This window comes from Petromyzon marinus, chromosome 38 (assembly GCF_048934315.1).
Source record: "Petromyzon marinus isolate PM22_M1 ecotype Great Lakes invasive population chromosome 38, UKy_Petmar_22M1.pri1.0, whole genome shotgun sequence".
In the NCBI taxonomy this organism is placed as follows: domain Eukaryota; kingdom Metazoa; phylum Chordata; class Hyperoartia; order Petromyzontiformes; family Petromyzontidae; genus Petromyzon; species Petromyzon marinus.
The window spans coordinates 4802491-4827151 of NC_133704.1; the positions used below are offsets into that span (position 1 = coordinate 4802491).

A 24661-nucleotide genomic window follows, 5' to 3' on the forward strand; every position below is an offset into this window, starting at 1 on the left:
TCGCCAAAACCCCCTTTATCCTGAGCCAGGCGAACAACCGATAAAACAATTCACCATTAACGTCCTCCATCATCTCGCCCATGCTCGATCCACCGCTGTATCAAGGCCTCCCTGCGCCGCCGTCACCACTCCCGATCGTGCGATTTAAGGGTCTACCCAGCGGTTGCACAAAATCGACCAGGCGGCTTAGAGCCGCTGGTGTGTGTGTGTGAGGGGGTGTTGACATTGCAACTCGGGAGACAAAGGCGGTCGGGTGTGGTGCTGGCCACCCACCCCCCTTATGTGCCGTGCCGGCCTTCATATGTGCCGTGCCGGCCTTCATATGTGCCGTGCCAGCCTTCATATGTGCCGTGCCGGCCTTCATGTGTGCCGTACCGGCCTTCATATGTGCCGTTCCGGCCTTCATATGTGCTACTCGCTAACAGCACTTGCCCCAACAGTCTGTTAAATGCAAAAGGGGGATCTGTTTTCTTTGTTGACTCAGCCCATTATCCCTCCGGGGTCATTAAAATAAGCACCACTTCATGGATACGTTTTGATAAGTTACCACCGGTTGTCCTATGGGGAAACTTGTCCCCGCCATAGGAATGTGGGATTTCCACCACCGACTCTGCAGGTCTAAAATCTGGAAAGGACCACGCACCATTGTTTCAATGCTCATTTGAGCAGGAAATTGTCTTGACTTTGACCTATGCATCCATTGATAATACTGCCCGATCTCTCTCGGTAGATGCCCTCTCCTTTCCTTGTCTCCCACTCCGTAGTTCGCCTCGACCACCACCCCCACCCACCATCACTCATCCCAGCAAGCATCGTGAAAAAAAACCTCCCTCCCAAGGTTTGGGTAACGGAGATCAGCAGCAGCAGTACAAAGTACAGCGATCGGTTGGTAAGTGGGGGAATTTCTGGAAATAATTAACAACACCACAGCCAAACTTGAATCATACTTCCTCCAACGTGTTTAATAAATTGCTACTGCCGGGTGGGTGTGCGAGGGGACACTGAAATGCATGAGCACAGAGCGTTTTATGGTTTGCACCCAACAAAACTATTAACCAGATGAATCTGGGACTGATAAAAAAAATCACACACGAATGATTAGTGAGTTATCTGTCGGACAACTTCCCTTTAAAGGAACGGTGACTCTTTTTTTTGCGTTCAACAAGGCAGGACAACATTTGCATCGCGCTTGACGCTGCTGTTGCTGCGTTGGCAGTGGTGTACAAGCAGAGTTAACGCAAACAAACTCAACACATTCATCGATAACACTGTGTGCGTGGCCTGAAAAGGAAACAACCCGGTAAACATATAATGGGTGATCACGTTTCGTTCAATGACCCTTCCTGATAGCACTATAAATGAGTGCAATGGCCCTTCTTCATTCACGTGCTGTGAAAAGAAGGGCCCGTTGCCCGAAACGTCGGAGCTGCAGACAAAGTAGGGAAATCGTCGGAGGGGGCGTCCATCGGGGAGACGGAGTTGTTTTTTTGTTGTTAAGCCTTCTCTTGGACCACTGCCGACACGGTTTCCACAAAATAGTAACCTGTCTAACAGGCGCCAGTGCATAATTAGATACATATAGATCGCCTCTATTCATCAGACAGGCAACGCAATCGACTGACTCCCTTGTCCGCGAAACACATGAACGCGGCCAACTTTGCCACGTGTTGTTACGCACGGCTTGCGAAACGTGGCCCAGAGACGTGGCCCTATCCCCCAAGCCATTGCCCTTGCGCGACCCTCCCTCGTGTGCCATTCCCCAAGTTCGTGCGATAATTATAATTGGCAGCGGTGACACGGCCCAGCGGGGAGCGCGTACGGCCGCTCTGTTGCAGAGGTTCGCGGTCTGAGCCCGGCAGGACGTGCTGGTTGTGACAAATCAGTGCGGGTGCATCAACCGTATCAAATACGTGCCGTCTGCTTCACGGTTGACGTGAAACATGCCGCAACGTCATTCGAAGCGAGTCGGCAATTTTGTCTGTGCCAGCACGGCCACTGTCATGGTCCGATTTGACCACCTTTGAAGAAATGACAATCACCATTCATAGTTCCCCACCTGGCACACTAAATGTCCGCTCGCAAGGCCGGGTGCAGTCACCTTGCACCGTACAGGGGCAGCTGCCACCAGGGGTGTCCTTTCCGATGCTTGATCGCAAGTAGCCTGTCGCTTATTGCGTGTACAGCGCTCCATGCCGTGAAATGTTGAGTGAGAAAATTAATGCCACGCACGTCCTCTCCTGTGAACTTCGCACACATACGCCTGTATACTTTTTAACCATCATCATGATCAGCAGCCGCGATCTGCGCACCGCTGGATTGAAGGCCCTCGCCATCTCTCACGGTCTCGCGACACAGCGATCCATATTCTAGACCCTGCACGCGAGCTCATTTCAGCACTCCATCTCGCCTGGCCGGGCGTCATCCCGGGGCGTGTCCCGCCTCCACCTTTGGCTGCCAATCCGTCGCTAAAATCTTCAGCCGCCGGCTACTGTCCTATCCAGCCGTGACAAAGCCTGGCCCAAATCCTCTTAATCTCCTTCACGCGGGCCACTGCGATGTCTCTTGCAGACACGATTCCTCGCAAAAGGTTTCTTTTGCAAGGTGTTTTAACGTCTTAACACACCTGTTGTATTGCCGGAAAGGGTAAAACCTAATATTATATGAAATGCATGTATAATAGAGGTTTTTGGGTTAGATCGCGTAAATAGAAAATGTGACGTTAAAACCCGTCACCACCCGACACAGCCAACTAGTAAGGGTTGTCACGTAAACAGAACGTGGCCAATTCGTCACGAGTACAGCACACCGGCGTGTGTTGGAGAGCCAAGCCACAACGTTTACAATCTGAGTACGACGTTTCGCCAGTAATTACAACTAGCTTCATCAGGCGACAGCCAGATTTGTGGAGAAGTCCTCCTGTTTCGTTCCTTATATAGAGGCATCGATGTGTCGGATGGTGGCGGGTTTTTAACGACATTTATATATTTACGCGATCTAACCCAAAAACCTCTATTATGGATGATATTGGTCGCGAAAGCCTACGTGCTAAACTGAAATGCATGTAGGTTGAACTTCTTTCGCACCATACTAAGCCAACCGTGCGAATCGGGGGTGCGAAATGGGTCTTATTCAGGCACGTTGGCATACAGTTGTTTTAAGTCTACGATTTAGCTTTCCAGAAACGAGCTAACCTACTCTCCTGGTCCATCATTTAACTCGGTCTATGAACTAACCAGCCACAATGCACCCATATACTCGCCACATTTTGGAAGCGAAGCAAGCGTTGAGCCTGGATGGAGCTTGGATGTGCAACCACGGTGCGCACGGTATTTTGTTTACAGGTCACGCTGTTGCATGGTGGGGAGTGGAGCAAAATGCATTGTTGTAAGGGCTTCCACGCTCTCCCGCCATGACCGAACCCTACTCACTCGGGCGGTGCAGTTTGCTCAAATAATCCCCCACCACACGATCCGCACGGTGTGGGGAGGCGCTCATCCAGCAGTGGATTGACGTCTTTTTGGTCGTATATCATGAGGGCTGGGCACAGCCCCCAAGGCCTCTCAACGCCCATCGACGACGATGGGAAGAGGAATTCCACAGCGGAGCTGCGCGAGGGAAGAACCAGAAGGTTCGGTGAGCTGAGCTTTCCTGTGGCGAGTGAGTATGTGAGTGGGTGAGCGAGTGAGTGAGTGTCCGAGTGAGTCGGGGATTGAGCGGGTGTTGTTGTGATGTGTAAGTGTGGTGGTGGTGGTGGTTCAACTGTGTGTGGATGAGACGACACAGTCTGGTAGAACAAGAGTCCTCAACACGGATGGAGCAATCATCGAGGGAAGTTCACGGGAACAGTAACCATGGTAGTAGCAGTAGCGATGGAAGAGTGATAAGGAGGTGACTGACCGCCGCTGAGCGAGAGCGAGCGACTGGAGTGAATCGGTGAGTGCTGGATAAATAAACCGTGACGACTTTGCATTTAATTCCATGGAGTACAGTGTGGTAGGAACTGGCTGCTCCACTCCAGATATGGTAATAGGATTCCAACTTTGGCCGGATCTGTGCTGTGTGCAGCAGTGGCGAAAATTGTTCGGAGTTGCAGGAGACTCTGGCACGGGAAATCAAGCATCCTCGACGCCTTCTTAGCCAGACGAGTAACAAAACTGTTCTATGACAGCTCCGATGAGGTTGTTGTGCCATGCAGAGTTTCCTCGGGATGCGAAAATAATTATTTTTAATGAGGTGGGTGACGTGGTCGAGCTGTAGCGCTTGTTGTTGCAGAGGTCCACGGTTCGATTCCAGCGGACGCCCTGATTAATAATGCGGTCCGTGTAATAACCGTTAAAATACTGCGCGCCGCCAGTTTGGTAAGTGGACTTTAAAGATCCCAGTGACGGGATTCGCAAAAGTAGTCCATCGCCTGCCGGCGTCATGATCCGAATTTGCCAAAGAAAACATATTACGCCACAAGTTACTCGATTGGGATTATACATACACAGCAGCAAGCATCGCTCCGTACTGCGAACATTTGGCACGGCCCTCCTAAAAAAAAGTCTCGAGGCTTTCCTCGGTAAACCCGCGTAATGGCGATAATTGTTACATTTGACGTGGGGATTTATTTATTTATTTCGTCGAACGTCACCCAGGATCAACAACAACCGCCATTCGCCACTAAGTGCCAGGCTATGTGCACGTTAAGGCCACGTGAAAGTGTCGAACGCCCGCTGGCAGGAGGTCACGGGGCAGACCCAGGTGCCACGGGTCGACAGACTCAGATGACTGAGATGACTGGCTGACGCACCACCTGTGCCCCCCCTACTGTGCCAACTTGCTGTGTTTTAGCCGCCCGGCGCTCCGCTAATTGTTGTGAGCGTCGCTCCTCTGCCCTCCATTATTGCTGGAGGGCGACTGCCTCCAACTGCCCAGTAGCATCCTTCACGAGCCTCCTCCACAGAGGCCGATCTTGACACCGCTGGTACCAGTCATCGGCAAGTCCACTCAGCTCCACATCCTCCTGTACCACATCACTCCATCTCTTCTCTAGCCCGTGCCGCGCCCGTTTAGCCTCTATCCAACCGAACAAAAGCTGGTTTGGCATGCGGTGACTGGGCATGCGGGCTTCATGTCCCACCCAGGCTCGACCACTTGTACACGCACGTGCTTCACGTTTAAATGCCACGTGACGTTTTTTAATCGATGTGGGTTTGTTTATTACGTTGAATGCCACCAGGATCGACCACGTGTACACTCCGCGTTAAATGTCGCGGGAGTTGGGGGGGTCGCAGGGGGGGTCACGGGAGGGGGTCACGGGGGGGGTCACGGGGGGGGGTCACGGGGGGGGGGGGGTGCCGCTCGTACTCCGACGCTTGCCGCCCACGTCATCTGCTGCCACGGGCACGTGCGGCACGGCACTGCGTGTGTGAACCCATTCGACCTGCAGAACCAGTCCCGCGGGGTCGCTGGGGTGCATAACTCAACGGCGGTCGCCCGCTTGTACAAATGCAAGCGCGCATTCAGTTTTTTTTGTTTAAAGAACAAAAAAAAACATGTACATTATACGCGAGGAAGAAAACTCGTCAAGACGCGCTGATTTCGGAACGCCGTCCGTTATCCCGCGTTCGAGGAATTTATCGCTTCGGACCGCGTGCCTCGCCCTCGCAAGAAGGAATGTTCCCCACAATGCAATGTTCCGGCAACATTTTTTGTTTACAAGTTCATGAGCAATACTCGTTTCATTATACAAATTATTGAAGGGGTTGCCTTATGTTACTCAATAGCTACTATCGGTGCAACTATTCAAATTTGAATGGCTGGTCATCAGAAAACATTTTAAGTAAAACTATATATATAAAAACTGATCAGGCCCCCATGATATGAACTAAACGTTTTATTTCGTTTTACCAGGCAAGGCCTACTGAGCTATGTAGCTCTTTTTCAGAAGCGACCTGGCCACAAATGATAGCTCAACAAAGTGGCTTATCATGTGGAAATGTATAGCAGCCAAAGTGTGTAAACGCCTGATTCTCAACGTGAAAGGAAAAACCGGAGGTCCCGGAGAAAAATCCACACGACCACGGGGAAAGAGACCATGCAAACTCCAAATATGCAGGCGTCAGGGTCCATAACATGTTGAAAGTACAGTCTCCAACTCTTATCATCCATTCTGTCTCTCTATATGCTATGAACAAGGGCCATTGCCCGAAACATCATGCTTTTAAGGCCACGGTGTTATCGAAGAACGTGCCGAGCTTGTGTGTGTTTCTTGTGCACCAATGCCAACGCAGCAGCGTCACCGAATAATCATTTGTTCAGTTTGGGAAGTATTTACTCGGCTACACGGAAGCCCACACACAAGGCGAACCCAGGGCAAAGTGCGTTTGCGTACACGCCACTTAAATCAACTTAGCTCCAGGTTTTGTCTACGCGTGTTTTGTCAAGCCTTTAATTTGTCCCGATCTCCAACAGGGAGAGTCCCGAATCGCAACTTAGCTCTAAAGTTTCGTTCGTATTTGTTCATCTTCACGAAAGTTACCACACCCCCCCCCCCCACCTCTTCTACTAAATACACTATGTAACAAAAGCAAAGTTTGTGGGGAATAATAGGAATTGTCTATACTTTTGAGGCATAAGCAATTAGAAAATAACACTGACTACCCAGGAACAAAAATCGTGTTACATAGTGATATCAAACTCGCACACACATATCCCCCCATTACATAATTTTATTTTTTTCAATGAATACGATTTACAAAAAAATCAGTTACCAGAATTTTTCTGTAGAGGATTGTAAGTGCCCCCTCCCCCAACCCCCGAAGTGAGAACTGCCCCGTGCTAATGGTGGTATTTCCACATTTCTATGGCAGGAAAAGACTCGTTTCGATAAGACAGCAAAGAAATGCATTCAACACGCAAAACATTGGTCAACTCAATTTAATTTTGAGACAGACAATTAAATAAGTAAATAACGAACACATCACAGCTCATGTCACACGGCTCCATGAACCTATTAATGTGAACACTTTCACAAAGTACACTTCTTGGTGGGGTGGAGTGGTGGCGTGGTGGTTAGTGCATTCTGCTGCTCTACGAACGCAGCGACCCTTTGAGTTTTAGTAATAGGTTTTACCCTTTTAACTGGCACAAAAACTGACACCTTTATTCAAGGCATCATGTTTGCAATAACCACAACACAAGCAGTCAAAATGCAAACAAAAGAGACAACTCTGATCATAATAATATGCACTGTCCTTGAATTTGATTGGTCCACACCCGAGACGGCTTTTCTTAGAGCCTAGTCTCCACTGGTGCTGGACCCGCCACGGCTGGCACCCGCCGGTGGCGAGTGAATTATCAGTTCAAGATCATCGCTCGCCGCCAAAATAGCGCCGTGGCCGGAAGCAAAAGTTCACTGGGTTCGTAACGCAGTGAACGCGATAACCACTGCTTGCGCCAACGCTCCACTCATTCGCGTACCATTTGTATATAAGGAATGATTATACTGTATAGATTTTATGCTGCAAAGGGGATGCTAGTCTATGACTAAACTAGCGCACGTGCTGCCCCCGATCTCATCCCATCTCGGAATCTATGGAGGCTTGGACATTGTTTGGATGGGCGACCACCATGCGTAACAGGTGTTATAGGCTGTATCGTTGATTAACCTTGTACGTGGAAGTTGGATGGTGAGGGGGGCTAAGCGACCAGCCTTAGAAAGGGGACGAGGTGTCCCTTTCTGTGCTCTCTTGACGCTGGTTGGCGAGGGGATCATAGAGTTTGCTTTTGCGCCACGGTGACTAGGAGATGTTAAATACCTCGCCTGGTATGCAGGAGGTCGTGGGTTCGTTCCCGACCCTGACACCTGCTGCTGTATATTTGGAGTTTGCGTCTCTCTCACCGTGGGCGTGTGGAGTTTTCTCCGGGTTCTCCGGTTTTTCCTCCAAATTTAGAAAAATGCGTTTAGATTGTTTGGCTGCTATACATTTCCACCTGGTAAGCCACTTTGCTGAGCTACCATTTGTAGCTGGTCGCTTCTGAAAAATAGCTATACAGCGGCTCAGTGGGCCTTACGTGGTAAAATACAGAAAAAGTTTAGTTTTCATTGTGCTTGTGCACCACTGGCAACAGCATCGCCGGGTAAGCTGCCCGGCATTACCGAGCAGAAATTCCCAGCGGCACGCGATCAACGACACCCACACAACGGATCACGCTACAATGCAGGGCTGTCACGGTGGTGGTTTCGCGGTCGGAACTTCACGAGGAGGGTCTCTCCATGAAGTCCCTTCCCAGGTTGGGTCTCGTTTCACGGTGGAGGGGTTCAACCGCACCTGATCGTCCGTCCGTCCGCACCCTGGGTCTGTGGTGCCACATTCACCCCCTCACTGGTCGAGCAGCATCTCCTTGAGCTTGTCGGCCTTGGCGCGCCGCAAGTGGATGAGCGAGCGTCGGGCGAGGAAGCTCTCGACGAAGTCGTCCAGCGGCAGCTCGCCCGCCAGGAAGCTCTCGGCCACGGCCTGCGGAGACACCGGGCGCGCGCGCCCAGCCGGCCAGATGAAAATAAAAAAATTAGGGATGAGCTCCCAATTTTCAGATTTCAAGTATCAAGCATTGGCTAACCATCGAGCAAAGACGGTCACTGCATCGCACACTTTCAGATGCGCTTCTGCAGCCATCTGGAACGCTCTTCCTTCCGATATTAGGAAGCCACTGTTCTAAAAAAAATTGTTTTCATCTGGACTGAAAACTAATTTCTTTAGAACAGATTTTTGTGTTTAGTTTGTTGTCCTTCCCCCGCATCTCCAAATAGCACGGTTGGCTACACACAGTACGAAGGAAGTTTAACATACTTTGGTCTGCCGGTAGGGGGTGATGATTGCTGCTGTGTGTGTGTGAATGCAATCGAGTAAGGTGCGGTGTCCAATTTAGCAAAATTTGCACCGTCGATTTATCCGGAAATTACAATTTCTGATGATCTGAAAATTGGCGTCCCGTTTGCATTGAGCCAAAAAAAAAAAACCGAAGTGACATCACCGGCAAAACAATAGCAGCGAAGATTATTTTTATTTTAGTAAAGCAACAAATTGCGCTTGGTAATTATATCGTGCGCTCGTGAAGCCGGAATCTGTCAGTGACGGTGATTGGTGACAAGGTCCAGGAATTCACAGCCACTCCACTGCCCCGCCGCATCGCTGTAACCCAGCCTGGGACTGACGCTAACTCCGGAGAGAGCGTGGATGATATTTAAATTCGATGCCAAAAACGCTCGGGCGTAAGAGCCAGAGCTCGGAGCGGATCACGTGAGACAGGCTCAGCGCGGTCATAAGCATCATTTATAAAAGGCACGAGGCAAAGGAGTCGCCTTGTAATCGCTCGGCTGCTCGCGACACACTGCTGCCTATTGGTTCTCCACTCAAGGATGTTTGGCCTACTCTTCCACGCCGGCCGGACGTCTTTAAAGCGGTGGCAGTACCCACACTTAGGCCCCATCACAGACGGATGTCAACCCGCTTGCTGTTCTGCCACCGTACGTACGCTGGAAAGCCAGGAGGTGGCGTGACACCACGTGGAGGGATGGAGCTGCACGAGGGTGGTCTGCGTGATCCGCCAACCCTCGTTGCCACCACAGCTCCCACCGCCACTCCCACCGCCAGTCTCATAAACGCACGACTCTAGTTTGACCGCATTCTTTTGGCAGAGGTCGCTGGTCCGACGCAATCTTCCGTCGTGAATACCTGGCAGGACCCTCTTTAGACGAGTGTCACGAGACTCGGCGAGGCCTTCCCTGGGCGAACGAGCGCAAATAAAACGATGATGATAATAAGAATGAAAACACGAGCGAATTTTTTCATTTTTTATCAGCACCAAGGGTGTTTGTGGGTAAAGGAGCTTTGCGCTAAGACGCGGCTAATCCGCTATTAGGCCCGGATAGCGACCGGGCCAGACAGACGCTCTCCTTGAATAAATCCAGTCCCCCCGTGTGCCCTCGCCCCCCCTCCCACCACACCAGAATCGCCAATTGCTCACTAACCACATCCCCGCCCCATCTCAATCCTATGCCAGTGTGTAGCACAATAACCACGGGGGGCGGGGAGGGTAGCAGATGGTGGTTGAGGCTGGGGGTGCACCGTACGCAGCCTGGTTCACTTAGGAGGGGAGAGGGGAGGAGAGGGGAGGGGGGGCGAGGGGAGGGGGGAGAGAAGGGGAAGAGAGAGCAGATGGGAGAGGCGAGGGGAGGAGAGGAGACGGAAAGAAGGGGAAGAGAGGATAGGGAGGGGAGGAGGTAGCAGAGATGGAGGAGAGAGTAAAGGAGAGGGCAGAGAGAGAGAGAGGAGAGGAGGGGGGCGGAGTGGGGAAGGGGGAGCGTGGTGGTGGTGGCTGGATGGCCGTGCCGCCCTCCTCACTGCCGGCGCCTGCTCTCCGGGTGATGCAGGCCGTCAACAGCCCGTCGGCGCATGGCAGGCACAGTGCCATTCAGGGGCGATCCCCTAGCTGGCAACGGGGCAAACAGCACAGTTGTCGCTCGCTCCCGAAGAGAGGGAGCAGCACGACGACTCGGAGACACGAGGAGGAGGAGGAATCGCAGATGGGAGGAGAAGACAGCCGCTAGTCCATACCAACAATTGCCCAAGCTCTGCAGTTCTTTATATATTAATCTAATTTATATATAGAGTGCCTTCACACAAGAAGCTTGGCACAGCTTACAGAACGGTGACAGAATGGAATGATGTAGTTAATAGGGGCGTGAGAGGATTGAGAAACGAGTGACAGTAATAGAGGGTTGTGAGGGATCACGAAAGGTTAGGGGAGGAACGGGAAGGAGTGGAGGGACGAGTATTTACATCTTCCCCGAGCTGTGTGTCCCCTCATCTCTCTCTCTCTCCGTGTTCTCGTCTCTCGATCGCCAATCACTCACCTCGGCCTCCTCCTCAGCCTTGGCTGTTTCCGCTTGAAGCAGCGCGAGCAGCGTTTCCGGGCAGCAGCTGCCGTCAAAACTCTCGGCTGTGATGAGTGGGCGGTGGGGGGGTAGGGGAGAGTGGGCGGGGGGGGGGAGAGGGCAGAGTGCAGCAGAGAGGAGGCCCGAGGGTGGGTGGAAGATTGGGCAGGGTGGCACAAAAAGGGATTCTTGAATCTTCAATAGAATTGTCAACTTGATGATCACACCAACGTGAGTGCAGAACTTGGTGTAGTAATTGGCGACCGGCCTGACAGCATCGTCTCACTGCACTCGAGAAATCGGTATAATCACAATTTCGCGCGTGTGTCCGTGTGTGTGCGCGTTGATGTGTGTGCGATACTTCACTGGTGAACTCAAAGTGCACCTAGCACTTGGCACAAGCGCAGCGGTGGCATCACCGCCACCGAGTGGCCGCTGTTGTTTTTGTTGTTACTGTAAATGGGCAGTGGTGCACAAGCACAGACTACAACTAAAAACATTCACGAATAATAACACAGTTGCCCTAATAAGTAAAAACGCATACAACAGGCAATAATGCCATGAAGGGCCATTGCCCGAAACGTTGCCTGTTATATCTATATACACTGTACATTTTTAAGTATTGTTTACTTTTAGGGCCACGGTGGTTATTTATGGTGTCATCACGGGCAGCCGTGAGCGTTCAATCAGCGCTGCGGGCCCGGGCTGGTTTGCTTAAGGCGGTCGAGGTTTTGGTAGAGTGGGCGGGCGGGTGGATGGGTGGGTGGGTGGATGGATGGGTGAGGCAGCGGGTCAACCTGGGCCGTTAACCTCCGAGGAAACCCCATCAGGTGGATGATTCAATCGTCCCCGTTAGCGCAAACCGGGTGATTGATGGGTGTCCCTCTGGGACTCACGTTAGGCCCAGGCCGCACGCGAGGTTTCGCAATCTCTTCCAATCACCGCGGCGAAATCGGGCATCTTCACCCCCCAGCTACCCCCTTACCTCCCCCCCCCCCCCCGGCACCTCAAACCCCCCCAACTCCTCCCCCTCACCTATTCTCACACAGATCGCCTTCCCTCCAGCTTCTAGTCCAGGGGTCGGCAAACCAGCGGATCCGGAGCCGAATGCGGCTCTTTTAAGGACCCGCTTCATGACGTTATTCACGTTGCACTGTGGCTCCTGAAATGTTTTTTTTTTACCGAATTTGAAAAAATTGGCTCTCATTGTTATTTTGTTTGCAGACCCGTGTCCAAGCCAATAGCTTCGTCGGGATCACACGTAATTCGCAACACTTCCTGGAATCATAACAATCATCATCAGGCACGGTCTATCCACTGCTGGATGACGGCCTCTTCCAAGCCGTCGCCACCGCTCCATCTCCGCGTTCCCCACGTACCCTTTGGCTGCCACTCCGTAGCCAGTCTCGACCAAGTGGCCTTCATTCTCCAAACTCGCTTCGATTTTCCCAACAGTCAATTCTGACGATGTCTCTGAACGTGCGTATCATTACATTTATTTGGGGATGTTGCTGATGCTGCTGCTGCTGCGTTGGCAGCGGTGCACAAGCACAGGCCAACAAAATGAAAACTAATTTCAGAGCATGGAGAGATTATCAGATTGACCGGCGTGATCGGAACACATTTCAAGTATGTATTGCTGTGCCCGGCATGCCACATCCGGTATCACCTCTCGCTGTAGGGCTGTGGCTACTCTTGGGAAAATCCGTGAATGCCGGCCAACGTCATGCAGAGTGGAGCGTGGTGATTATGCAGCAGTCTCTCTCTTGGCTTCCACTCAACCACCCAGGCTGAACAATGACAAAGAACCCCCCTATAGCCTAAAGGGACGGTTTGGGCAAGTGCTGTATGCGAGGATGTATTAAGGCCAGCACAGCGCACGAGCAAGTGGGTGTGGCTAACACCACGCCTGGCCGCCTTTGTCTCCCCAGTGCTGATGTTTACACACAAAGTTCACTTAGGAGAGGCACAACACCGGTTCAGATGACATTCGCCACCGATATTTGCCACGAGAGGGAACCGAACTCGGGTAGCTGGGTTCGTAGCGCAGCGCGCTAACCACTGCGCCGCCGCTCCCCCTAATGACATACACAAAGACCCTCAGGCTCGCACACGGGCCCGGTTGCGTAACTGCGGTTGACCCCAGGCGATGGAAACGCGAGACTCGGGCACACGTGGCAAAACGTGCGAGTGTGGCGCGGGGAGGTGATGTTCGTACACAGCCCTCACGTGCCTCCACGTGGCTCCACCCACTCCCCCCAGTAGCTCCACCCGCTTTTTCTTTGGGGCCCCAACCCACTCGCTCCAGTGGCTCCATCGAATTTCCCCAGGGGCGCCAGTCCATGTTCCTATGGCTCCACCCATTCGATGTAGCTCCACCCCATCCCCATGTGGCTCCTCCCACTCTCCCAATGGCTCCACCCATTCAATGTGGCCCCACCCCGTCTCCATGTGGCTCCACCCACTCAATCAGCCGCTCCACCCATTCAATGTGGGTCCACCCAGTCTCTCTGTGGCTCCACCCACTCCATCAGTGGTGCCACCCAATTGGGCTCCACCCCGTCTCCCTGTAGCTCCACCCACTTTCCCCGTGGCCACACCCATTCAATGTTACTCACCACCTTTTTATAGCTAGCCCCCCCACACTTCAGTCAATGGGCAGCGTCCGCTCGCTCACACCTCCCAGCCTCCTCCCCCCCAACAACCCCCTCCCTAGCCAATCAGCAGCGGCCCCTGTGACACACCCACGAAACGGCAGCTGGCCACAGCATTGGCTCTCAGCCGACGCGCGTGACTCACGCCACTGCGGTCGAGACGGAACACGAGAACACGTGGACATGCGCACACAAAGACAAAAATCCCCCGTATAGCCTTGACAGACTCATGGGGCAAGTGCTGTTCGCGAGCACCTACGAAAGGCCGGAACGGCACACCGGTGGGTGGGTGGCCAGCACCACACACCCGGCCGCCTTTGTTTCCCCAGTGGCGAAGTTTACACAACGCACCAGGTAATCATTCGAGGCTGAGTCGACCTAGGGGAGGTCCATGCCTTGTTCAGATAATCGTCGCGGTGTTGGCCGTTAGGGGGAATCGACCTCAGGTCGCCGGGTTTGTAGCGCAGCGTCATGCGTGCACGCGGACATGTGAACATGCACACGAACATGTGAACATGCACACGAACATGTGAACATGCACACGAACATGTGAACATGCACACGAACATGTGAACATGCACATGCAACCCCTTTTGTAAACCCACTGATGCATGAGGGATGTCTGCGGAGTCGTGGGGAGCTATTTGAGCATACTTCACCACGCTGATGCAACAGCACCACAATCATAAACACCCTCACCACGATGTTACCTTCACCATAATGAGCTCCACCCTCACCACAACCAGCACCAACATTTATCACCACCACCACCACTCTGACCCCAAGGCAATGGGGCATACTTTTGCCCCAAACCTCTCTCTAAAAACAGTGACACAGATCACCCGAGAGCCCGGTCTCATTACAACTCCATACAAGGACGCCTCTACTTACGAACATTCGACTTACGAACTTTCAGAGACACGAACAAACCTGTCCGCATGTCCAGTTGCCTGTTTGGACCGAGAGTCGTAAGTTCAATCACCGCGCAATATACGGCGGTGGTGGCACCTACATCTGCAGAACGTGCAGCACCAGTGGCATCTACAGTGAGGGAAAACAAAGTATTTGATCCCCTGCTGATTTTGTACGTTTGCCCACTGACAAAGAAATGATCAGTCTATAATTTTAATGGTAGGTTTATTTAAACAGTGAGAGACAGAATAACAACAAGAAAATCCAGAAAAAACGCATGTCAAAAATGTTATAAATTGATTTGCATTTTAATGAGGGAAATAAGTATTTGACCCCCTCTCAATCAGAAAGATTTCTGGTTCCCAGGTGTCTTTTATACAGGTAACGAGCTGAGATTAGGAGCACACTCTTAAAGGGAGTGCTCCTAATCTCAGCTTGTTACCTGTATAAAAGACACCTGTCCACAGAAGCAATCAATCAATCAGATTCCAAACTCTCCACTATGGCCAAGACCAAAGAGCTCTCCAAGGATGTCAGGGACAAGATTGTAGACCTACACAAAGCTGGAATGGGCTACAAGACCATTGCCAAGCAGCTTGGTGAGAAGGTGACAACAGTTGGTGCGATTATTCGCAAATGGAAGAAACACAAAAGAACTGTCAATCTCCCTCGGCCTGGGGCTCCATGCAAGATCTCACCTCGTGGAGTTGCAATGATCATGAGAACGGTGAGGAATCAGCCCAGAACTACACGGGAGGATCTTGTCAATGATCTCAAGGCAGCTGGGACCATAGTCACCAAGAAAACAATTGGTAACACACTACACCGTGAAGGACTGAAATCCTGCAGCGCATGCAAGGTCCCCCTGCTCAAGAAAGCACATATAATGCCCGTCTGAAGTTTGCCAATGAACATCTGATGATTCAGAGGACAACTGGGTGAAAGTCTTGTGGTCAGATGAGACCAAAATGGAGCTCTTTGGTATCAACTCAACTCGCCGTGTTTGGAAGAGGAGGAATGCTGCCTATGACCCCAAGAACACCATCCCCACCGTCAAACATGGAGGTGGAAACATTATGCTTTGGGGGTGTTTTTCTGCTAAGGGGACAGGACAACTTCACCGCATCAAAGGGACGATGGACGGGGCCATGTACCGTCAAATCTTGGGTGAGAATCTCCTTCCCTCAGCCAGGGCATTGAAAATGGGTTGTGGATGGGTATTCCAGCATGACAATGACCCAAAACACACGGCCAAGGCAACAAAGAAGTGGCTCAAGAAGAAGCACATTAAGGTCCTGGAGTGTCCTAGCCAGTCTCCAGACCTTAATCCCATAGAAAATCTGTGGAGGGAGCTGAAGGTTCGAGTTGCCAAACGTCAGCCTCGAGACTTTAATGACTTGGAGATCTGCAAAGAGGAGTGGGACAAAATCCCTCCTGAGATGTGTGCAAACCTGGTGGCCAACTACAAGAAACGTCTGACCTCTGTGAATGCCAACAAGGGTTTTGCTACCAAGTACTAAGTCATATTTTGCAGAGGGGTCAAATACTTATTTCCCTCATTAAAATGCAAATCAATTTATAACATTTTTGACATGCGTTTTCTGGATTTTTGTTGTTGTTATTCTGTCTCTCACTGTTCAAATAAACCTACTATTAAAATTATAGACTGATAATTTCTTTGTCAGTGGACAAACGTACAAAATCAGCAGGGGATCAAATATTTTTTTCCCTCATTGTACATCTGCAGGAGATTATATAACTTTTAAAGTCAATCCCCGTGTTTAGTGTGAATGCTGTACAACATGTTTGGAATCGACGGGGGTAAAGTTGCACTTACGAACAAATCGACCTAGGAACAGACCTCTGGAATCCATAATAGAGGTTTTAGGGTTAGATCGAGTAAATATAAATGTGACGTTAAACCCGTCGCCACCCGGCACAGCCAATTAGTAAGGTTTGTCGCGTAAACAGAACATGCCAATTCGTTACTAGTTTAGTACACCGATGTGTTGGAGAGTAAAACCCACAACATTTACAATTCGAGTACGATGTTTTGCCAGTAATTACAACTAGCATCATCAGGCAGACAGCCAGAGTTGTAATTAGGAGTCTGTATATGCAAGTCTGTGGGTCTCTATGCGAGTCTGAGGGTTGCTATGTAAGTCTGTTGGTCTTGGCAAGTCTACGGGTCTCTATGAAAGTCTGTTGGTGTCTAAGTTATTCTGTGGGTCTCTGTGCTAGCCTGTAAGTCTCTGTGGGTCTATATGCAAGTGTCACGGTCTCAATGCGGGTCTGTGGGTCTCTCCGAGTCTGTTGGTCTCTTTGCGAGTTTGCGGTCATCGGGGCTGAGGCGATAAACTCGTGAACCCGCTTTAACCACATGCGTGCGGCTGAAACCCAGAATGGAAGCCAGGATCTCAGCGGTGCCGGCTCAATGGCGTCTCTGATCTCTGAGCTACTGCCTGGCCACTTCTGCTCTTGCTGGCGGCGGCGGGAGTGGTGGTTGCTTTCACTGCTGTGTACAACAAGCGGGGTAATGTGGCTGTGGGGCGATGAGGGTTGGAACGAGGACAGACCCGGAGGGGACGGCGGGGGGGGGTGTAAGTGGACCAGGAGTGGGACGAGAGGCTACGCCGTCTCCTGATTGGCCGCCGCGACCACAACAACACTGGGACCGAGTGCGTTGATTCCGTGCCCTCTTCCCGGGATGAATCCGAGAGGAGGAAATTGCTGCAATTGTCACGATCCTGCCGAAGCAAATCCCTGTTATAATTAACGGTATATCATGTACAAAAAAATATATTCGATGCCCTTTTGCCCAGGACACGATCCAGTTTCATTGTTATGAACGACCAAGCAGAATTAATTTCCCCCCCATGACTTGCTGGCCGGTGACCTGCCAGCCGGCCCTCTGTATCTGTGCGTCACGTGACCTGTAACCCAGCACTGTGGGGGCAGTGCGGGTTCGTGCACCACACGCACGCACTCGTGAAACTCCCTTCTCCTTCCCGCCCCGTGAGCGTTGATGTCGCCACCCCCTGACTGGCCAGGGTACGATGGCAGTACAGCAAGCGGGTTGATACCCTCGCGATTGAAAGGCTGCACACCTTTATCGTTTTACTACTGTACACTCACTCGGCCAATCACTCACCTACTCACTCATCCACCCACCCACCTACTCACCCTCCCGCTCACGCAACCACCAACTCACTCGGCGGCGGCGGCGGTGGGGGGGGGGGAAGAGTCGTCCCCTCTCCTCGACAGGCGATGACACTGTGCGGTGCCTGGCAGCAGCGTGGTGTTTGTTTCACAAAAGCCGACACGACCACAGCATTGTAACCCCACGCTAGGCGCGTGCTGTGTGTGACCCCCAACAGCAGTGCCACGGTGGCCAGATGTAAGCCACCTCGCCTGGTATACAGGAGGTCATAGCTTGTTGTATATTTGTAGTTTGCATGTCTCTCTGTCTCCCCGTGGTCGTGTGGATTTTTCCCCGGGTCCTCCGGTTTTTCCCTCCAAGGTTAAGGATCAACGTCACACGTTCGGGGTATTTGGCCGCTACTATGAATGTCAACGCGACGACAAGCCACTTTCGTTGACCTATCATTTGTGACCGCCAGGTCCGTGCTCGCCAGGTCTTACAAATAGCGACATAAAGCGGGCTCAGTGGGGGACCCCTTACCTGGTAAAATACCCCCCCTCCCCAAAAAATGTTTTTAGTTAGTATAGTCCATAATAGAGGTTTTTTTGGGTTAGATCGTGTAAATATATGTGTCGTTAAAACCCGTCACCACCCGATACAGCCAACTAGTGAGGGTTGTCACGTAAACAGAACGTGGCCAATTCGTCACTAGTACAGCACACCGGTGTGTTGGAGAACCAAGCCACAACATTTACAATCCGAGTACGACGTTTCGCCGGTAATTACAACCGGCTTCATCAGGCGACAGCCAGATTTGTGGAGAAGTCCACATTACGCATGCGCATTTATGCGAGCCCTTTGCTGTTGCCCTTCCTGTCCACGGCGCGTTCTGTTTACGTGACGACCCTTACTAGCTGGCTGTGTCGGGTGTTGGCGGGGTTTTAACGACACAACATTTATATACTTATACGATCTAACCCCCCCCAAAAAAAAACCCTCTATCACGGACGACACCGGTTCGCGAAAGCCTACCGCGCGTCAGCACAGTTTAATCACTTTGTACCGAGCTGGCGCTGCTTGCGCTGGTAGTGGCGCAGCAGCTCGTGAAGCTGCTGGTACTTGCTGCTCAGCACGGCCCTCGACAGCGCCAGCTGGGGCTCCAGGCCCAAGTTGAGCTCCGCGAGGCTCCGCGTGCTCGCCACGGCCGTGCACCGCTCCAGCTCCACGCACTGCACCTGCCAAGCACCGACACGGCCCCCCCGAAACAACAACGTGGGGGGGGGGTGGTGGGGTCAGGGTCGGGGGTGGGGTCAGGGGTGCGGCGGCGGCGGGGGGGGGGGGGGATTTGGAGAGGGGGGGGGGGGAAGGGTATAAAGGCGCAGCCCTGCAAGTGCTTAACTCGAGTTGCTCATCCACCAGCGGGATTATCTCTCTGTTTACAAATACTCCCCCCCCCCCGCCCGTATAGCCTTAACAGGCTTTTGGGTTTATAGCCTTTAAGTGCTGTTAGCGAGTAGCACAGCACGAGATGGGTGGTGTGGCTAGTACCACGCCCGGCCGCCTTTGTCTCCCGAGTGGCAATGTTTGTGCACACAAACATCCACACACAAACCCATACACACAAGACAAAGATCCCCCGTATAGCCTTAACAGACTGCTGGGGCAAGTGCTGCTAGTGAGCACATATGAAGGCCGGCAGGGCACAACGAGGGGGTGGGTGGGCCAGCACCACGCCCGGCCGCCTTTGTCTCCCCAAGTGACGATGTTCACACATCGCTGAGTCGACCTAGGGGAGGCCCACGACCGCTTCAAGACAATCGCCACGACGGGCGTTGGCGGTGTTCGTGAGCGGGAATCGAGCTCGGGAGTCGCCGGGTTTCGTAGCGCTAACCGCTGCACCACCGCTCCCCAACGTATGGCATTGACCACCACACTTGCAAGGCCTCCAGTTGTAGTTTAGATGAATGAAAAATCACACACGCGGCACGTTTAGGCGATTGTTACGAAACGTCGCGCAAGACACAAAAAAGCATACGGGCGAGGCGAACAACGTCAGCGAGAAGAGAAATTGACGCGCCAGAGCATCGAATCGCCACACCTCGGCTGTGTCGGGTGGTGGAGGGTTCAACGACACATGTATTTATTTACGCGACCTAACACGCTCCCTTCCACACCCCCCTACCCCCCCAAAAAAGAAAAACCTGTATTATGGATGATTTTGACTTAAAACTTTCGTGACTGCAGGAATTCATATTCTATGGTTCTTTCGGTAAAGTCACGTAGATAAAATAAAAATATATTATGGATATTGGTCGCGAAACTCTGTTAGGTGTTAAACTGAATAGCAGTTTACATACGGATTTAAGCAGCCCCCCCCCATTCTATACCCCCCCTCACTGCCCCCCCTCATTGCCCCCCCCCTCATTGCCCCCCTCATTGCCCCCACACTAAATTGTAAATTCCGAACTGTTTCGGGTGGGCGGGAAATCCCTACACCTCGCACGCCGTGCGAGTCAATGGCAGCCGCCTACACGGAGAGTGCACGGACTTCTCGCCCACCTCCCCCCGTACGATCGCAGTCTCATAATAGCCCCCCCCCTCTCTCGTGACCCCACTCTGCCCCCCCCATCCCCAAATATCCCTCTACCCCCCCCCTCAGTCTACCTCACTTCCCCTATCCCCTCTCCTCCAATCCCCTCTCCCTCGCTACCCTTCCCCCTGTACCCCAATTCCCCCTCTACCCCCACAGTCTACCTCACTTCCCCTATCCCCTCCAATCCCCTTCGTCCCCTATCCCCTCTACCTCGTCACCCCCCCTCGCCACCCTCTATCCCTTCTCCAGCCCCCCCCCACCAGCCCCCCCCGCGCCACCAGCCCCCCCCCCCGCGCCACCAGCCCCCCCCCGCGCCACCAGCCCCCGTGAGCCCCCTGACCTCGTCTCGCTCTCGCACCATCTCCGCGAGTTTCTCTTCGTTCTCCAGCAGTCCCCGCAGCTGCTGCAGGCTCAGGAACTCCAGCTTCTGGAACGTCACCTCCGAGGGACTCCCGGGTGTCAGGGGACCCGCGGGGACCCCCGTGCCCTGTGGCGCGCCCCACTGCGCGTTCATCTTTCATCCGACGAGCGGAGGGGGTGCGGAGGGGGTGGGGAGGGGGTGGGGGGCGCTGGGTTCCGGTCAATCCGCTTCGACGGAAAATCCGCTTCCGGCGCGCGCGTCGGCCGCTTGTATCGTCGACTAATTTGATAATTTAGTTAATATTTTGTTTACCACGCTGTAGCGGGGGGGGGGGTGTTTCACCCCCGTTGCGATGTTCGGTGTGGTAGTGCCCCCTAGTGGCTGCGAGGACGACGAGGTGGTGATGATGATGGAGGCGGTGGTGATGATGGTGGTGATGATGACGGTGGTGATGATGATGACGGTGGTGATGGTGATGACGGTGGTGGTGATGGTGGTGATGATGACGGTGGTGATGATGATGACGGTGGTGATGATGGTGGTGATGATGACGGTGGTGATGATGATGACGGTGGTGATGGTGATGACAGAGACCCACAGGCTCACACACAGTGAGCCATAGACTCACAGAGAGCCATAGACTCACACAGAGACCCACAGACTCACACAGAGACCCACAGACTCACATAGAGACCCACAGACTCACACAGAGACCCACAGACTCACACAGAGACCCACAGGCCCACACGCAGAGACCCACAGACTCACATAGAGACCCACAGACTCACACAGAGACCCACAGACTCACATAGAGACCCACAGACTCACACAGAGACCCACAGACTCACACAGAGACCCACAGGCCCACACGCAGAGACCCACAGACTCACATAGAGACCCACAGACTCACACAGAGACCCACAGGTCCACACGCAGTGAGCCATTGACTCACAGAGAGACAGACTCACACAGAGACCCACAGGCCCACACACAATGAGCTATTGACTCACAGAGAGCCACAGACTCGCACAGAGACTCACAGGCCCACACAGTGAGTCATTGACTCACAGAGACCCACAGACTCACACAGAGACCCACAGACTCACGCGCAGGGAGCCATAGACTCACAGAGAGACACAGACTTACACAGAGACCCACAGGTCCACAGTGAGCCAAAGACTCACACAGAGACCCACAGGCTCACACACAGTGAGCCAAAAACTCACACGGAGACCCACAGGCTCACACACAGTGAGCCATAAACTCACAGAGAGCCAAAGACTCACACAGAGACACACAGACTCACACAGAGACCCACAGACTCACACAATGAGCCAAAGACTCACAAAGAGCTACAGACTCACACAGAGACCAACAGGCCCACACGCAGAGACCCACAGACTCACATAGAGACCCACAGACTCACACAGAGACCCACAGACTCACACAGAGACCCACAGGTCCACACGCAGTGAGCCATTGACTCACAGAGAGACAGACTCACACAGAGACCCACAGGCCTACACATAATAAGCTATTGACTCACAGAGAGCCACAGACTCGCACAGAGACCCACAGGCCCACACACAGTGAGCCATTGACTCACAGAGTGACACAGACTCACACAGAGATCCACAGACTCACGCGCAGTGAGCCATAGACTCACAGAGAGACAGACTTACACAGAGACCCACAGGCCCACAGTGAGCCAAAGACTCACACAGAGACCCACAGGCTCACACACAGTGAGCCAAAGACTCACACATAGTGAGCCAAAGACTCACACAGAGACGCACAGACTCACACAGAGACCCACAGGCCCATACGCAGTGAGCCATTAACTCACAGAGAGACACAAACTCACACAGTGAGCCAAAGACTCACACAGAGATCTACAGGCTCACACAGACCCACAGACTCACGCAGAGACCCACAGACTCACACAGAGACCCACAGGCTCACACACAGTGAGCCAAAGACCCACACAGAGATCCACAGGCTCACACAGACCCACAGACTCACACAGAGACCCACAGACTCACACAGAGACCCACAGGCTCACACACAGTGAGCCAAAGACTCACAGAGAGCCACAGACTCACACAGAGAGCCACAGACTCACACAGAGACCCACAGGCCCATACGCAGTGAGCCATTAACTCACAGAGAGACACAAACTCACACAGTGAGCCAAAGACTCACACAGAGATGCACAGGCTCACACAGACCCACAGACTCACACAGAGACCCACAGACTCACACAGAGACCCACAGGCTCACACACAGTGAGCCAAAGACTCACAGAGAGCCACAGACTCACACAGAGAGCCACAGACTCACACAGAGACCCACAGACTCACACAGAGACCCACAGACTCACACAGAGACCCACAAGCTCACACACAGTGAGCCAAAGACTCACAGAGAGCCACAGAATCGCAGGGAGCCATCGCTCTGCTCCGACAGTTCTCCGCCACCATCTGCCCCGAGGTCTTCTCTTCCCCTTGGCCACCAGACTCAAGGAGACCGCTCCGGTGGCCGGGCCCCTCACCCCGCCGTGCACACACAGGGGAGGTGGAGAGTCCCATCCGGGGGGGTCCCATCCGGGGGAGGGGTTCATTCCCGGTTTGGGGGGGTCCCATCCAGAGTTGGGGGTCCCATCCGGAGTTGGGGGGGTCCCACCCATGCCGAGTCGTATGGCCCTCAGCGGCACTCACCTTGCCCCGTGTTCTCCTCCGCACCTGTGCACGGCTTCTCCCGTCTCGCCCACGGGATTCCCAAGATCCGTAAGTCTGGACTTGTGGCCTCAGACGTCACCAACGTCTTCGTGTCGAGTTTGGGACCCAGCTCTCTCTCTCGCCGAGCCATCCGCGCGGTCAACGGGAGCAGCTTCAATAACCTTGTTCTTAATGCTCATGGCAAGAATCAAATATCGAGTATTCGATAGAATCTATGATCTCGAATCTTATCGTTCGTGGGTTTTGTTCAATGTAACGGTTAATCGATTGACATATCGACTAAAACTCATAGTATCCCAAAATCGATTCGATTGTGTAAGAATCGACGCGTGTTTTTTTTTACGGCATGTAAACATTAGCACTGGGGAGACAAAGACGGCTGGGCTTGGTGGTTGGAGGTGGCATTTGGGGGGATACTTGTATTTGCATGTGTGCGTGTACATAGGGGCTGAGTGCGAGCGCATACGTGACTGTGTACGTGCGCATACGCGACTGTGAGTGACGACTGCATGAATGAAAGCGACATACACACACACACCAATACACACATACGCCGATAGAAACACACACAAAGACAAAGGTCCTCTATAGCCTCGAGCAGACTATTGGGGTAAGTGCTGTTAGCGAGAACGCACGGAGATGTGGTGTGGCCAGGACCACGCCCGAATGTACAAAGACAAAGAACCCCCCGTATAGCCTTAACAGACTGCTGGGGCAAGTGCTGTTAGCGAGCATCCTATCAAGGCCGAAACGGCACACGAGGTGGGTGGTGTGGCCTGTACCACGCCCGGCCGCCTTTGTCTCCCGAGTGGCAATGTGTGTACACACCAACATTCACATACAAACCCATACGCATAATAATAAAAATCCCGCGTATAGCCTTAACAGACTGTTGGGGCAAGTGCTGTTAGCGAGCACCTATGAAGACCGGCACGAGGGGGTGGGTGGCCAGAACCACGCCCGGCCGCCTTTGTCTCCCGAGTGGCGATGTTTACACACCGCACAAGGTACTCATTTGAGGCTGAGTCGACAGTGGGGAGGCCCACTAGCGGTTGAGAAAATCGCAATTGGTGTTGGTGGCTTGGAGCGGGAATCGAACGAACTCAGGTCGCTGGGGTTCGTAGCGCAGCGCGCGAACCACTACACTACCGCTGCCCCACAACCATTCACACACCCACACCCACCCACACACATGGACGCCCACACACACGGACGCCCATTCACTCCCCACGCAAACAGCCACGTACACACACACACATACACACATCTACACACACGCATTTTGATATCGGTGTCGTTTTCCTAAAATTCTGGGGGAGCCAGCCCGACGCCCCGCCACT

General features: G+C 52.9%; 1 protein-coding gene across 3 annotated transcripts; it reads right to left on the reverse strand.

Moving 5' to 3' along the window:
- Positions 1-6905: 6905 nt before the first annotated feature.
- LOC116950056 (vacuolar protein sorting-associated protein 37B-like) lies at positions 6906-23996 on the reverse strand. Of its 3 annotated transcripts, none has more exons than XM_032967464.2 (5): positions 23301-23996; positions 20563-20736; positions 18693-18864; positions 10901-10986; positions 6906-8501 (listed from the first exon to the last, which is right to left on the reverse strand). In XM_032967464.2, exons 2-5 carry the CDS (start codon positions 20734-20736, stop codon positions 8367-8369), a joined length of 567 nt encoding a protein of 188 aa, XP_032823355.2. In that variant the 5' UTR covers positions 23301-23996; the 3' UTR covers positions 6906-8366. The 3 variants fall into 3 exon arrangements, with proteins under 3 accessions (XP_032823355.2, XP_075928690.1, XP_032823353.2); XM_076072575.1 differs by lacking the exon at positions 23301-23996 and adding an exon at positions 23006-23260 and having other exon boundaries at positions 20581-20736; XM_032967462.2 differs by lacking the exon at positions 23301-23996 and adding an exon at positions 23006-23252.
- Between the last annotated feature and the right edge of the window lie 665 nt (positions 23997-24661).